General features: G+C 32.1%; 1 protein-coding gene across 1 annotated transcript; it reads left to right on the top strand.

The window, feature by feature from the left end:
• Positions 1 to 6,707: 6,707 nt before the first annotated feature.
• Positions 6,708 to 14,866, top strand: LOC107914842 (glutathione reductase, chloroplastic). Its single transcript, XM_016843887.2, has 17 exons — positions 6,708 to 6,826; positions 6,989 to 7,180; positions 8,067 to 8,131; positions 8,224 to 8,293; positions 8,917 to 8,988; positions 9,090 to 9,293; positions 10,053 to 10,126; positions 10,215 to 10,298; positions 10,651 to 10,738; positions 10,837 to 10,918; positions 11,722 to 11,795; positions 12,387 to 12,494; positions 12,639 to 12,703; positions 12,892 to 13,005; positions 13,717 to 13,816; positions 14,420 to 14,473; positions 14,560 to 14,866. The coding sequence occupies exons 2-17, from the start codon at positions 7,040 to 7,042 to the stop codon at positions 14,653 to 14,655; spliced, it is 1,491 nt and encodes a 496-aa protein (XP_016699376.1). The 5' UTR covers positions 6,708 to 6,826; positions 6,989 to 7,039; the 3' UTR covers positions 14,656 to 14,866.
• The last annotated feature ends 1,948 nt before the right edge of the window (positions 14,867 to 16,814 follow it).

Genomic DNA, 16,814 nt, shown 5'->3' with positions numbered 1-16,814 from the left:
GTAATTGAATTTAGTTGTAATTAATCACATAATTACTCTAATTCTCACCCTTTTCCCTAAGAATTGGAAAGTCTAATTGAATGTTCTAATTACACCAAATTTAGCGAACCTACCAATTATAATGGTAATCCAAACATGTCACTTTTGTGTAATTACAAATAATTACACTCAAATCCAATTATTAGGTAATTTTATAAACACTACCTAAATAATTTTTAACGCTATACCAATCAAAGGCAAATTTAATTGGAAAATTTCTTTTAAGTCTCTTTAGATTTTAAATTTTTTTATTTTGATATTATAATTAATATTTAAGAAAAATGACAAATTTGTATTTAGCCCCAAAAGTTTTTTAAAGTTTTTTTTTTAAAATTTGATTCCTTTTATAAATTTTTATAATAAATTTAATAATATTTTTAGTTTAATTTGATAAATGAAAACAAATTAGTATCTAAATATTAATTTGAGAAATATAAAATTTAATAATTAAAATATCTAAATATAAAAAATAAATATTAATTAAGTAAAATAGCTTAAATAATTGTATCATGTAATGCATATTAAGTATTTAACTAATTTTATTTTTTAAATTTTAATAATTAAAATTATCTCGAATTTAGAAATACATTATCAAAAGCTAAACCTACTTTAAACATATATATTTTATAAAACCATCCCTACTCCAGATCAGCAAATATTAAAGATCGTCTTTGAGTCAGATTGCGCCAGCATGGTAATAGAAACGGACGGGACATCACCATCTTTGGGCAGTGCGCGGACAAAGTTAGAATGATGTTGGGAAGCTTACTTCGGTTGAAGCTAAGTGGGCCACTAGGTGCTGCAACAAAACAGTTGATTTTATTTGTAATTTTGTTCTTGATAACAAATGTTCTTGGGATTTTGATGAGAATTATCCTAAGGAAATTCATAGCGATTAATTGAGATTTCGACCTGTTTAGGTCTTCTGATAAAAAAAAAAGCCTCTGGCTACCAAAATTTGTAGACTTAGACTCCCTTTGGATGCAAAATCAGATATGGTGAGATGGAATGTTGAGGGAATATTCTTTTTCATTGTAAACATTTGATGTTTGGATAAACAATGGTGAGGTGCAGTTGAAAATTTCAACTTCACTGCAGCCTCATTTTGGACCAGAGCTAAAAGCTCCAGTCTATACACAGTAGGCAGTCAACTTTTTTAGCAGACAAAAATACCTATATTTTTATTTATTATTTTACCATTTTATCCTTGAAAGTTAAAGCAATTTCTTTCCCAACCTTATTTGTTTTCAGATTTGGGAACTTCACAGACGTTTTGTTTTTCATTGAGGTTAGGTTCCCTCATTTCTATGCCAGAAATTTACTTCTCCTGACTTCCTCACCAAGAACAGAGATAAATCCTTTGAATCTAAGGTAAACCATCTAAATATTCTCCCAAGATTCAAACTTTTTCTATCTTTGCTTCTATCGTTCATTGATTTTAACTCAATGCTTCCACCAGTTGTTTGAATTATTGTTTTCTATTTAATGATTATCATGCCTAGATCTGATTTAAAAGTTTTATTTTTTTATCCCAACTGAAGAGCTGGAATTGTTCAGTTATCTATTGTATTGATTGGGTTCTTGTGATTTGCTGTGTTCTACTTGATTTTATTTCATCGTTTTTAATTTGAAAGCTAGGATCTTTGGGTGAATAAAGACTTGAATTTGAGCATTGAGCTTAGTTTTTAGATATGAAACAATATTGGGTTGCTTTGCTTTTCGTGAATGAATAGCTATGGGTGGTCTTGACTGTGAAGCAATTGGCTGCTCTCTACTTGAATACATTGTTTAAGCTTGAAAGTTAGGATTTTGGTGTAGGTGTTAATCGCTTTTTTCTTTTTAACTATTTAGTTATTTATTTTAAATAAAAGCAACAAAATTGGTTTGCTTAGGAATTTAGGAATTTTGCTACTGAAATTGAGCAGGAGTTTAGGAATTTTGGAAGAAAATAGTGTGAAACAAAATAGGTTTGATACTTGCGAAGCTCTCAATAACTCTAAACAAAAACTGATGTTTCGTCTAATTCATGTAAAAACATGGTGTCATTTACTAAGCTTGTTTCCACAACTGGAAACCATGTATTATAATTTCACCCGTGAAGCTTACATGTAAAATAAAAGATTCATGGTCTTTCTTGTCAAAATGATGAAAATGGGAATTGGCTCCATTGAATTTAACAAAACTATCAAACTTGTATATTGTTAGGGTTGCATTTCCTAAAAGCAATGGAATTTGTTGTTGACATGAATTCGGCAAAATTTCCAAAATTTAGGTTAAGAAGCTGGAATTACAGAGATGTGAGTAGAATTGGAGAGATGACATGTATTAATTGGGTCCATTTCTGAGAAAGGTGTATATCTTGGACATAATGTAGCATCAACAGATTCTCAAGTGAACTCCTCAGCTTTCATCTTAAATAAACAATTTTTGTATAAATCTTCAATTTATTAATGAGAAAATAGTTAAAGAAAAATGGGACTATACACACTAAAAATTGTATTCTTATGTGTCATTGTTTCTTTACTGTTAACTTTTTATTTGTGTCGATGCTTGCTGTTTGTTGCCAAGTGTTATTTTCCTGATTTGGATGAGTTTTCTGCTAGTTATCGATATAGTACTCTTCAATCTTTGCATGTACTCCCCAATTTAAAACTAGAGCTAAGCAGCTTATTGCTTATTTATCCTAATGTTTCTCCCTTTTTGATTTCGTTTCAAGCAGTACAACGATGGTTGTTCCTTGAATTTGTTAGTGATTCTTGTCTCTTCTTTATTTATCCTAATGTTTCCCCCTTTTTTTTAATGTTTGCAGCGACAAGAGCAACTATCTAAATCCATCCAAAAGCAAGAGGTAGTTTAATGTCTCTAAAAATGTCTTTATTCATTTAGTGTTCATCTTATGGCTTTCATCCATTCATGATGTATTATTCTTATTTTTTATGAAACTATATTATTATATCTAATTATATATTTATGGTTTTATGTCAGTTGACATTTAAAATCAAAATAATAATAATAGATGGTAAAGACAAAAAATTTTGTGGAGGGAGATAGTACCTTAGCAACAAAAGCTGTTTGGGATGATGAGCTAACGTTGATATTTTGTAAACTTAGCATGAATGAAGTCAATGTTGGTAATAGACCGACAACTCATCTAAACTCAAAAGGATAGGAAAATATGATTGCTCTTTTTCAAGCAAAAACACAAAAAAAATTATGGAAAACCTCAATTGAAAAATAAGTGGGATACATTAAAAAAGGAATGGAGGTTATGGAGGGAGTTGCTTAAGGAATCTAGGGGTATTGGATGGTGTCCATCTAAAAAGACGGTCGATGCTACCGAAGAATGGTGGGCTGAAAAAATACAGGTTAGTATTAACTTTATCACTATTTTAATGCATAAAGTTTATTAAAATTAATAATTTACAATTATAAAAATCTTAGTATAACATTTAACATTTAACATGTTATGTAGGAAAATCCTGATTTTGAAGGATTTAAGAAGAAAGGAATTGATCCACAATTGAATGAGTTAATGTGGCAAATGTTTGGTGGCATTGTAGCGACTGGAGAGAATGCATGGGCACCTTCATCTGGTGTTCTTCCAAGTGGGGTTCCTATAGGAGATGATACACCTAATGAGGGATTTGGTGATTCAGATGAACATAGTAATGAGAATGAATGTATTCCTCCTAATGAGGTACCATCAAACCCTTCTCATGAAACTCCTAATCGAAGAAAGCAAACACTTAGGGTTATACACGGTAAAGGAAAAAAATCAAGTTCAAGTAGGAAATCATCAATAAATACATTAACTACTCATATTGAGAAATTGTGTGAGAGTATGGCTAGTCCAAGGAAGTCAGTGAATGAAATTATTTTTCCTCACTCTCAATATACTATTTCAAATGTAATGGATGCTTTGTGTGCTTTGGGAGATGAAATTCCAAAAAAAGATGAACTGTACTATTTTGCCATCAAAATGTTCCAAATACCGGTGAAACGAGAAGTGTTTTTGAACTTAGATCCAGATGATAGGGTTTGGTGGCTTCGACGTGAGTATGCTGAACAAAATTCAATGGCATCATTTTCTTCCTTGGTAGTAACATCCTCATTTCCCTTCCAACTATACCATCAACCACCTCCACCATAAGCTCCTTAGAATTATTATTGTAATATAACTATACTACTTTTTTATATGTAAAACTAATGTATGATATTTTTTATGTTTGGCATTTTTATGCTACGCTTTTAATCAAGTTTCTGTGTTGTATACAATGTCACGAAATATTAATTTATTTTCATTTGATTACTTTTTCAGGTTATGGATGAATTTAACAATATGTATAATAGTTTTGATATGAATTATGATATCCCTAAATTAAGTGAATAAGCTTAACGAAGAATAGCTACAATTGTTACCCAAGTTGAGCACAACAATTATCATAAAGAGGAAGAATATGTGTTAAGCAGTGTATTGGTACACCATGAAACTTATTTTACTATGAAACCGCATATGGATTCAAATTATACAGGTCAAATGTGGGTGGACGAAGTATTAAATGGGCATGATGATCATTGCATGAATAGTTAGGATGCCAAAAAATATATTTCATAGCTTGTTGCATGGGAAAGTATCGGCGATGGAGAAGTTAGCATTATCATTGTACATTCTTAGAAATAGAGAATCAAATTCAAATGCAACAGAGCGATTTCAACGATCTGGGGAAACTGTTAGTTGAATTTTTACTGATATGTTACATATATTTGCTCGAATGGGAATAGACACGATTAAACCCACTAAAGGTCAATTCGAGGAAATACCGAACCATATTCGACATGATACAAGATATTGGCATCATTTTAAGGTAAAATTTACACAATTTTTATATTTTTAAAATATAAATTATTTCTAACTTTATCTTATTATTTATTTTAAAGGATTGTATTGGGACCATAGATGGAACACACATAAATTATCATTGTATATTCTTGGAAATAGAGAATCAAATTCAAATGCAACAAAGCGATTTCAACGATCTGGGGAAACTGTTAGTCAAATTTTTACTGATATGTTGCATATATTTGCTCGAATGGGAATAGACACGATTAAACCCACTGAAGGTCAACTCGAGGAAGTACCGAACCATATTCGACATGATACTAGATATTGGCATCACTTTAAGGTAAAATTTACACAATTTTTATATTTTTAAAATATAAATTATTTCTAACTTTTATCTCATTATTTATTTTAAAGGATTGTATTGGTGCCATAGATGAAACACATATAAAAGCATGCATTTCGCCTTCTTGTCAATTATCTTATATCGGATGGAAAGGTGAACCAACTCAAAATATTATGGCAGTTTGTGACTTCAACATGTGCTTTATTTTTTGCATTTCCTGGTTGAGAAGGAACAGCACATGATAGTAGAATTTTTTTGCAAGCACTTAGAAAACAAGAGTTAAAGTTTCCACACCCTCCACCAGGTTGAACTTTATTTTTTTTAATTAATTTTTACATAAAAAATATTAAAATTTTTAATTTATTTTTAAACTTGATATTATGTTTTACTTTTTTGTAGGAAAATATTGTCTTGTGGATTCAGGATATCTACAAATGTCAGGTTTTCTAGGTCCATATAGGGGGGAACGATATCATTTACCTTATTTTCGTTGAGGTAATTATCAAGTATCTGGAAAAAAAGAAATTTTTAATCATGCCCATTCTTCGTTACGCTCTGTGATTGAACGAACATTTGGAGTGTGGAAAAAAAAATGGCCAATATTAAGAGATATTCCAAGTTATTCATTCAACAAGCAAGTTTTAATAGTTATTGCAACAATAGTTTTGCATAATTACATTCGAAGACATGCTTAGTCAAATGATGAGGATTTTCGAGAATTTGAGAATATACCCGACATGCCAGTCTCTTTAAGCCAGTTTAACAGAGGTGAATCGAGTTCTTCTAACAGAGAAAGTGACTTTGAAATCGCGATGTTAAGAGAAACCATTGCAACTAGTTTAATGAATCCATATTTGTAAAAACATTTTGTATCATAACCTAATTTCTAGTAAAAATGAAACTTGTTATGTCTTATGTTACTATATTTTTTATTAAAAATCATCCGTTTAGATTCTTCAAAATTTGATCCAAGTATAATATTACTATTTGTGAAATATATTTAACATTGTTATAAAAAATATTTAACTATAAAAAATTAAAAATAATTATCATTTTATCTAATAAATAATTTAAATTAATTATATAATTCATTAAAATATTGGAAGATACATTTTAATATTTTATTAAATTAATTTATAAATTTACATATTTTAATAATTTTAAAAAAGTAAAATAATTTAAAAAAACTTCTATTATATATTAATTCTAACCGATGTTCTTAATAGTCATTTTTTTTTCTCACCTTACTGCTACAGTTATGTTTGAATCCAAAGACACACTCCACTATTGTTTCTAATCTCACAACTACAGTATTCAATCTCACTGTTACAGTAAGTAATCTCACCACCACCGCTATTTTTAACCTCACCGGAAGTAAACATATTGCACCAAATGCAGTAGCTGACTGTGCTACGTGTCAACTATCTGTCATTGGAAACATTAGTGCTTACGTATTAATAAAGGCCTGTCTTGACTTTGACTATCAAAAAGAATTTTATTTTTTTTAAAAAGGCTGCTATTCTTCACTATAGAGCCTTGCAAACGCCCAAATCAAATCCCAAATTCGTTGCTTTCCATTTATCGAGGAAAACTCAGTTCAGGTAAATTACCTTTTTTATTTCGAAACTCAACGCTTCAATCTTATTATATCTTGTGATTTTCTTGGAAGCCAAACCGAACGCTTCAATCTTATTATATCTTGTGATTTTCTTGGAAGCCAAACTGAGGCTGGCGCTTATTGATTTTTGTTGTTGTTGTTCCAGTCGTGGATTCAGTTTTTCTGTTTTTAACATAGTTAGTTGAAGCAAGCAATCATGGCAAGGAAGATGTTGGTTGATGGAGACTTAAACCAAACGAATAACGAGGGAGCTGAATATGATTTTGACTTGTTTGTCATCGGTGCTGGAAGCGGTGGTGTTCGCGCTGCCAGGTTCTCCGCTAACTATGGAGCAAAGGTGTGTGTTCCGATTTCCATGATCTCTTCATTTAAGCTAATAAATTAAACGAAATTGCACTTTGTTAATGTTTGGTTGGAGAAACATAGATTTTCTTTATATTTTAAGTGTGATCATCGATTTTGAATGGGATGGTTTGATTGTGTTCGGTTAATGAAGGTGAAGAGTATCACTTTTTAATGAGATTATATTCCTTAATTTAGCAACGGTGAAGAGACAATTTTTTTTAAGTGAGATTTTATTTCGGATTAGTGTTCTTACTGGATGCTAGCATTTGAAGGGAAACATGTAAATGAACTGCAAAAAAACAACGACCTCAGCCTGTGTTTAATTGCTTCTTGCCTAACAATTGAAATTGGGGGACAAAAACAATTAGGGTCTCATTCGTATATGTTATTTATTTTTATGGTGGGGTAGTGGGCTGGTGGCTTAATCAGATGTTTGAATTCTCTCTCTCTCTCTCTCTCTCTCTCTCTCTCTTATATATATTTATATAATTGTTTTTGCTAGCGACATAGGTTGTTTAATCTAAATGGTTTTTCTGTTATAGAAAATGAGAAATAGATTTTTTTTTGAGGAAAATTCAGTGCTATATACTGCTATATTAAGATACTCTTCTGGTTAACTCGTTGATTATTGTTCTGTTCTTTTTCTTCCTTCATTTAATTTTGATCGCTAAACTTATTGCACATTTCCTGTTTCTGCTGTGATGGAGTTGTTAGTCATTTCAGCTTTTCGCTCTTCTGCACCTTTGTTGTCTTGAAATTTATTTTGACTTTTTTATTACTACTTTCTATATTTTTCTTCTCAAATATTCATTTTTGTAGTTTAAAAATTCCATTTTTATTTATCTATCTATTATTTAAATCAATTTTCATGTTTGAAGGTTGGGATTTGTGAGCTCCCATTTCATCCAATCAGCTCAGAAGTCATTGGAGGGGTTGGTGGAACGTAAGTTACTTTTATAACTTGAAAATAGTTTTAATGCATTTCTTTATGCCGCTATGTTCGCTTATAATGCTGTCTCACTTTCTGATTCACAGGTGTGTTATTCGTGGCTGTGTTCCCAAAAAGATTTTGGTCTATGGAGCCACGTTTGGAGGTGAAATTGAGGTGAGACAGTAATCCTTATCAGAATCACATTCTATGGCAAATCTATGATTGAATGATTTTGTTATATGAAAGATCTCTTTGTGACTATCTTGGTACATCAAGAGATTTGCCTGTTAATTATACAAGATTCAAGAATGTAATACAATAATCTGTTCAGTAACTTCTTATATAATGGTTGGAACATATAAAGATTTTTGGATTCAGCTCTATTTTGAAGCATATAAGTTGACCCTTAGGCTAGAATTCTTTCAGGCTATGACCTCTCCAATTAGGAATAATATAACACTGTTGCACCAGCCATTGTGAAAATTCCATTCTTCATCTTGGTATTGCTCTACATTTATTTTTATTTTTTTAGAAAAAAGATGTGAGTGACAGTATATCAATCAGTTCTCGTGATGAAGTGTTTGTATTCATCATGAAAACCTTGTTACATTGTTGTTAATATTTCTGATTTAGATGTTTGGTAGGCCTGTTTTCCCCCTTTTGATGTTACATTTTTTTAAAGATGTTTTTTATGTTTTATTTTGACATGAAGCAATCTAAGGTTGCTAGTAAGCCAATTGGTTTCAGGGCTTGGTAAATGCATTCTCTCTCTCTCTCTCTCTCTCTTTTCAATTTAGGATGCTCGAAATTATGGATGGGAGGTGAATGAGAAACTTGATTTCAATTGGAAAAAGCTTCTACAGAAAAAGGTGCTTTGTAATATCTTTCTGTTCCAAATTTTCTTTACTTTTGTATTCTTTTTTTTCTTTAAATTTAATTTAATATTTTTGTTTACCCTTTGAACTTGTAGACTGATGAAATAAACAGGCTAAATGGAATTTACAAACGGTTATTGTCTAATGCTAGCGTTAAATTGTTGGAAGGGGAGGGAAAGATTGTAGGCCCGAATAAAGTTGAGGTGACACAACCAGATGGCACTAAATTGTCCTATTCAGCGAAGCATATACTGATTGCAACTGGCAGCAGGGCACATCGTCCTCCCATTCCTGGGCAGGTACATACACTGATTATCTTTTAGAATGACCAAAAAGTTGATTCAACACAATGAATTGAGTACTCTATATAACTATGATGATATATTATGATGAAATTAGCATTTTATTTGTTGCATCGAGTATTTGTACAAGCAAACCTTTTATAACTGCCCTACATGTGATACATGATTGAAAATTTATTTAATTGATCTAACTTTTTAGCTATATCTTTAGCTGGACCGCAGTTAATTGGTGTGCGCTGGTCATAATATATGCTACAGAAGCAACATTTGAACTTATGGGTGTAAAATGGTAGCTTAACAGATTTTGTTGATTTAGAATACTGGCATGTGGAGTGTGAAGGACTTTTTTTTCCTTTTATTTAATCAAAACCACCAATTTTATTTGCATATGCTGCTGGGCTGGATTCACAAGCCTGCAGATTTGGTTCAGTATACAAGCCGTGACATGCTCCTTGTGAGCAAGAATGAAGATTGTTTTCTTGTCATTATTTATGAGCTTAGTTTCTTGTTTTTCACAATCTTTCTATAGTTACTCAGTTGTACATAGTTTTCCACCAAACTATGGGTTAACCTCTTAGTTTCTAGTGGATGCTTCCTGCCCTTAATTGTTTAGTCTTGTTACTAGTGCAAGAAATATGACCAAATTTATTTTATAGAAAAATACAGTGGCTACTAGATTTTGTATGTTTTTGAGTGAGATATCACTGTTAACATTCTCCTTTTTGTTTCTTATTATCCCTCTTTTTGATGTTTTAGGAGTTGGCCATAACTTCTGATGAAGCGTTGAGTTTGGATGACTTACCTAAGCGTGCTGTTGTATTTGGAGGAGGGTATAGCATATCTTGTGATTCACTTGTTTGTACTTTTTATCTTCTTAGTTTGCTAATGCCTATAGATGATATGTACTCTTGTGCCCAGGTACATTGCTGTTGAGTTTGCATCAATATGGCGAGGCTTGGGTGCTACTGTGGATCTCTTTTACCGAAAGGAACTTCCTTTGAGGTTATTATTTAGTCTGGTTTTATACATTATTGCTGGATTTTTCTGGTATTGCATAAGAATTCCTATATGATCTAAGTTAATTTATGATATCTGAAATTTTCTGCTTCATACTTTGTATGTATCTCTGATGTTTGTTCTGGTGTTTAATTTGGAAATTTACATTATCCCAATCTGTTATTGGTATTTGGTTATTTTTCAAGTATTTAAAGATACTCATGAGAAGATTATCAGGCTGTTATCAAATAGGATGACATAGACTTTAGTGGTTGCTATCAAATAGGCTGTTATCAAAGAGGTCTGTGACCTAAACTAGGAGTCTAGGGATGACTAAATTTATGTGTCTATGCTACAGAGGATTTGATGATGAAATGAGGGCAGTGGTTGCAAGAAATCTGGAAGGAAGGGGAATAAAGTTGCACCCACAGACAAATTTGATGGAGGTACTCAATTGCCATTTTTTATTCAATTTGCATTTCTTTTATTATCCATCAATATCTTTTCTTTCTAATAATGTAGGTTCTAACATATGTGAATTCAGTTGGTTAAAACAGATAATGGCATAAAAGTTATTACAGATCATGGTGGTGAGTTGATAGCAGATGTTGTACTATTTGCCACAGGTGATTACAATTCCTTTCTAGATTCCAAGCAAATGGTCTCTCATTTCCATATTCTTGTCATTCTGTTTGTTCTGTATTGTTTCTCTCACCATATTTTATGGATCTCACTATTGACTTTAGGCTTGCATTTTATATTTCGTGGCTGAATGGCAATAGCCATTACACCGCTTAGTGCTTTGATATCCATGGTGCCTTTTGGTTGTTTCTAACCATTTGTGGGTTACCATCAGTTCTAATTCTATCAATACTTACCATCATTTAAAGAATAGTGTCAGCTTACTTGCTTTATTTATGCAATTTGTTACAAAATTGCCATTTAGTTCTCTGTCGTGTTTATATTCTCCATGATAATGTTTTGTGGTCATTTAACAGTTCTTTAATCTGGATGAGAAAACCTGCATACAATAACGATTTTTAAAAAAAATTCTGTTAGAGGCTACAAAATATAGATCTTGTCGTGTTTGTTATAATTATTACTCCTTGTAGGATTAGAAAAGTAACCATTACCACCTTGAACCTTATTATGCTGCTCTATTTATTTTATAATGGTTAGCCAAGTTTTGAATGACTTACTGTTGCACTCTTATTTGGAGGTCTTGGTTAACATTATTGAATGTTTTTTGATATCTGCATATGGTCTGCATTTGAAGTTCTGAACTTTGATTTACTTTAACAGCTTGATCTTACAGCCTGCTATGTCATTGAAAAGATACTCTTTTTCTTTAGAGCTATAATTTTTTTCATAAGTTTGATTGTGTGGTGATGTTTTCCTTCTCTCTCTCTCTCTTTTTAAATTATTACAGGCAGGTTACCAAATACAAAAAGGTTGAATTTGGAAGCTGTAGGTGTTGAAATTGATAAAACAGGAGCTGTGAAGGTTATTTTTATTTTTCCTATCATCTTTTATCCTTGTTTCTTATCATCAAACATTACTATTTTTATTTTTTATTTTATGAAATAAGTTGGCATCTGCTCACTGGACTGTCTACTGAAATGTCAACTTGCATGGCTGTGATTTCATTATGATTGATCTGAATAAACATGTGTTCTGATGTTTTGTTAATTTTTTATTTCCTGATTCTTTGGATAAATGATTGACTATTGCCAGATAGGATTTTCAATCTTATTCCCTATAAATGTTTGAGTAGTAGACCTGCCTGTGGAAAGAACTATGGTCTGGCTTACATCGTGTAAAGCTAAAATGGCCTTCTTTGAGTGGCATAGCCTATGGTGCATTTCTTTTTGTTTGTGCACTTCATTAGTTTTGTCCGTATGGCATGTCTTTGATGTAAATGAAGATGCCTTTCTATTCCCGAACATTTATCTTGAATCGTTTGTTGGATATTTAGTTGATTTAATTATGTTAACAGCTTTCTGTATTTTCTCCCACATTATATGAAATCCATTTTATGCATAACCTACTTGAATTTATGTTACAGCTCTGAGGTCTACCATCTTCATCTTGCAGGTGGATGAGTACTCGCGCACTAATATTCCCAGTATATGGGCTGTTGGTGATGTTACAAATCGAATGAACTTGACTCCAGTGGCCTTAATGGAGGGAACTTGTTTTGCCGTACATTTTCTATCTGAAGCCTTTTATTTTTCCTGTAGCAAACATGGTTTCTTTGTTTTTTGCTTCACTTAACACATATGGTTACATGTTAAGCTTAATTCTTTTCTTTCCTTTCCTTTTCTGGGGTTGGGGGAATGCTTGCAGACAACTGTTTTTGGTGGCGAATCTAGCAAACCAGACTACAGAAATATACCTTGTGCTGTGTTTAGGTAATATGATTTCCCTCTTACGACATGCTTTGAGGACTGTACAATTATTGTTGTTGAGTGCATCCTTTATTTTAGACAAATGCATATATTTTATCTTTGGATGTACATATACGCTCAATTCTAGTTCATTGTTATATGTTCCTTTTTGTTTCAGCAAAATAATTGCTTTTCCATTCACTTTTTTGCAGCATACCACCACTTTCAATTGTTGGTCTCAGTGAAGAGGAGGCAATTGAGCAAGTAAATGGTGATGTTCTGGTTTTCACATCAACCTTCAACCCAATGAAGAATACTGTATCCGGGTATCATACTGATTTGAGATGCTCATAGAAAATTAAAATAAACTTGTGCAGCTGTTTTTGTTCCTGTCACTTCTGCCTGGCTGCCCCTTCCTTTTTTCTGAAAGAGTTCATCCGTCACTTAGTTATATCACATGTCTTCATTTGCATCTTTCACGTTTGGACCTAGGTTATGCAGACTTGAGATTTGGTTTTAGACTTAGTGGCATCATGTCTTTTAGCAGTTTCTTATATATATAATTATTCAAGGATTAAGGCATCTGCCTGCAAAAATTTAAGGTGTCCAATATGGATTGTTTAGGGTAAATTGAAGATACTATGGAATGTGGTTGTGGACTATATAAATTAGCCAGCTAGCGTTTTGGGCATGAAGAAGATGATGGGAAGCGTTAATATTTAATATAATGTCAGTTAAACATCTAATATGGTCCGATATTCTAGATGTTATTATTTTATTATTGATTTGGGATGTGCTTGGGGTTATCCCATTCTGGCTTCTTCGGTAAGTGGCTTCCTGATCAGCTAATATAATTTTCAAAATTGTCTATTATCTCTAATATAATGTCAACTAAGCATCTAATATGATTCAAAATTCTAGATGTCAGAATTTCCATTTCCTTGTTCATTTGATCAGCAACCTCATACATAATTCTTGTACCTCTGAGTAATATTTTGCTTTCTTTGCAAATTATAATTTCTTGTTTTTGCTTCTAGACGGCAAGAAAAGACGATAATGAAGTTAGTTGTTGACGCGGAAACTGATAAAGTACTCGGGGCATCTATGTGTGGGCCAGATGCTCCTGAAATTATGCAGGTACTTTATTTGTTAGTTATTTTGATGTGCATGCTTGTGTTTGGTTAAATATCCTTGGGTTGGTAATTTAAATACAGATTATTATAAACAATATGAATGTAGTTGGTAATGTGGTCTGGTTTTGCAAGTGTATAGTGCAAATTCTCAAGAAATTTCATTGGATTTGAGCTACTGCAATTTCCTTTAAGAAGAAAATTTTCTTATCCATGAGTGATTTTGCTTCTTTTTCTTGATGGATAATTGAATCACTAAAGAGTATTGAAAGTCCTGATGACAACGGATTTCTTGTTCACTGCGGGCTTCTTAGGGACCTTGCACCTTGTATTAGAATTTAGATGCAATGTCCTAGGGTAACAGTTAATGCTCCATTCAGTTGTGTCAAAATATTATAAAAAATGGTAATGCGTGGATGTGGCCAATGTCCTTATCCATAGTTTTCCTTTGCATAAGCTGCATCTACGAATTAGATGAACTGTGGTCCATGTTGTAGGCCTTTATGTCTGGCAATAAGATGCATTAAGGAATAAGGTGAACTAAACTGCATGTTTTATATATCTTGATAATAATGTCTCTGATGTTGCTAATTTTGGCTTTCCATTTTAGGGCATTGCTGTTGCTCTAAAGTGTGGAGCGACTAAGGCACAATTTGACAGCACCGTAAGTTGAAGTTATCACTAGATGATTACTCTAATTTGCCAGTATCTCGTCTTACGGATCAACTCTCTTTCAACTCTGCCCTACAGGTCGGCATACATCCTTCCGCTGCTGAGGAGTTTGTAACAATGCACTCTGTTTCACGGCGGGTGACTGCACGGGGAAAAGCGAAGACAAATCTGTAGTGGATGTACAGCAAGGTAACTTTAGTGCTGGTAAACTGCAGTCGAATGCAACATTCACATGGTCGTATACATATTTCACAGGAAATGGTATTAGATGATCGTTGAATGCAACATCAACCATAAAGGACCTTCTACCGTATTTTGTCATATAATGTCATAATGTGACTTGCCTTTTACATGATTTTATATATTTATTTTGTATTTTATTAAATAGTAATTTTATTTATGTAATTGATATAGAATGATATTATTAATATAATTAAAAGGGTAAACTCCGCAAATTGTCACCAACTATAAAAAAAATTCATTTTAAACATTCAAAATAAAAAAATTTGCGATTTAAAATCTCACATTACATCATTTCAAAATTTACAAATAGTCTCAATTTGATCCTAATTTTAAAAAATTTAAAGAAATATATAAAAATAGAAAAATAATTTTAAAAAATGTAAGTAAATTTAAAAAATATATATGAAAATAAAAAATATTGTTGATAGTAAATAATAAGACCGTTTTACTAGAAAAGGCCTATCTCCTATTTTATTTACGAAAATGGGCTACTTTATTTATTATTTATCGGAATGGGTTAAAAATATAAAAACATGTCCACTTAGGAGCGTTTTAAGGGGAAATTTTAAAAAATGCATTCTTGAGGGAGTGTTTCTGTTATGTCAGCAAAAAACGCGCTGATGTGGACGCGCTTTGTTGACATGGCAAAAGCGCTCCATCAAGGACGCATTTTAGTTTGTGTTTTTTTAGGGTTAGGGCTTTTTGCATGTTTAGTGTCTAGGGTTTATGAATTTAAGGTTTTAGTGGTTTAAAGTTAGATTTTTGTTAAAATAATTTAGGAATTTATTTGTTTAGGGTTTAGAGATTTTATAAATAAATCAGGATTTAGAGATTTTAAACAATAAATCAAGGTTTAGGATTTTAGAAAAATTAATCAAATTAGGTTTAAGGTTTTTAAGAAAATTAATTAAATTAGGGTTTAGGTTTTTTTAAAAATAATTTTGTGTTTAGGTTTTAAGGTTTTTGTAAAAGGGTTTAAGGTTGAGTCTTGAAAAATTATATTTACAAGATGGTTTTGTTTTTTTTTTTACAGTAGTTTGAAAAAATAATAATGAGATGGTTTTGAAAAAATAGTGACAAAAACACTTCAAGCAGGATGCATTCTCAGCAAAAGCACTAAAAAAAAGCTCTCATGTGGATGTTCTTTTTTTATAATAGTTTCTGGAAAAATTAATTTTGAGAAGACAGTTTTGAAAAAATAATGTAAAAAACGCTTCAAGCAGGATGCACTGTCAGCAAAATTACTGAAAAAAGCTCCTACGTGGACGCTCTTTTTCTACAGTAGTTCTTGAAAAATAATTATGAGAAGATGGTTCTGAAAAGTTAATATAAAAAACGCTTCAAGCAGGATGCACCATTAGCAAAATTACTGAAAAAAGTTTCTACGTGGACGCTCTTTTTCTACAATAGTTCTTACTTACCCTTAAGTTATAAATGAGCTAAATTTCATTCTCATGTTGCATAAGTTACAGCAAGAAAAATTAGCAAGAAAAATTAGAGAAGTTTAGAAGAATAGAAATTGAAAATGAGTTAACGTATTAGTGCTGTTATTTACTATAATGGTGAGGTCTGTGACACCGAGAAATACATTTTTTTATCGGGGAACACAGCACTACTAGTTTTTAACCAGAACATAGATTTGACAGAATTTCGTAAAAGAATTAGGCGCAAAATCTTCGAAACAATGTCAATGAGAGTTTCATCTATTAAGTATCGATCTTGTGATTCGATTGATCCCGTAACATATGACATTTTATATCAAATGTGGTCGTAGCTTGGAAGCGATGGTGCAGACTTTTCTCGCTAGTGGATCACCCTATCTTGAGTTATATGTACAATTTTCATCGCCAAATGAAGCATTTACGACTTCAACATCTACTGCTGTTCGAAAGGAATACACAATCCCTGTCCGACGCTCCGTCAGTGGGAGGCAGAACACGAAAGCGTCCATGTTTGGTAGTAGTATGGAATATATAATCCCTGCGCGATACTCGGTTAGTGGATGGGACATACACCTCGGTGGGTCGATGTTCGATGCTGGAAATATGTATTGGAGAATGACATCAACTTCTAATGGTTAAAAATTCACA

Source organism: Gossypium hirsutum, chromosome D10, assembly GCF_007990345.1.
Source record: "Gossypium hirsutum isolate 1008001.06 chromosome D10, Gossypium_hirsutum_v2.1, whole genome shotgun sequence".
NCBI lineage: Eukaryota > Viridiplantae > Streptophyta > Magnoliopsida > Malvales > Malvaceae > Gossypium > Gossypium hirsutum.
This window is presented reverse-complemented; position numbering and strand designations above follow the sequence as displayed.

Excerpts from the sequence above, each read along its gene's own strand:
- LOC107914842 (XM_016843887.2), top strand. The coding sequence starts at position 7,040 with ATGGCAAGGAAGATGTTGGTTGATGGAGACTTAAACCAAACGAATAAC. Across the intron at positions 8,294-8,916 it reads CGTTTGGAGGTGAAATTGAG|GATGCTCGAAATTATGGATG; the intron begins GTGAGACAGTAA and ends TTTTCAATTTAG. Across the intron at positions 13,006-13,716 it reads ATGAAGAATACTGTATCCGG|ACGGCAAGAAAAGACGATAA; the intron begins GTATCATACTGA and ends TTTTGCTTCTAG.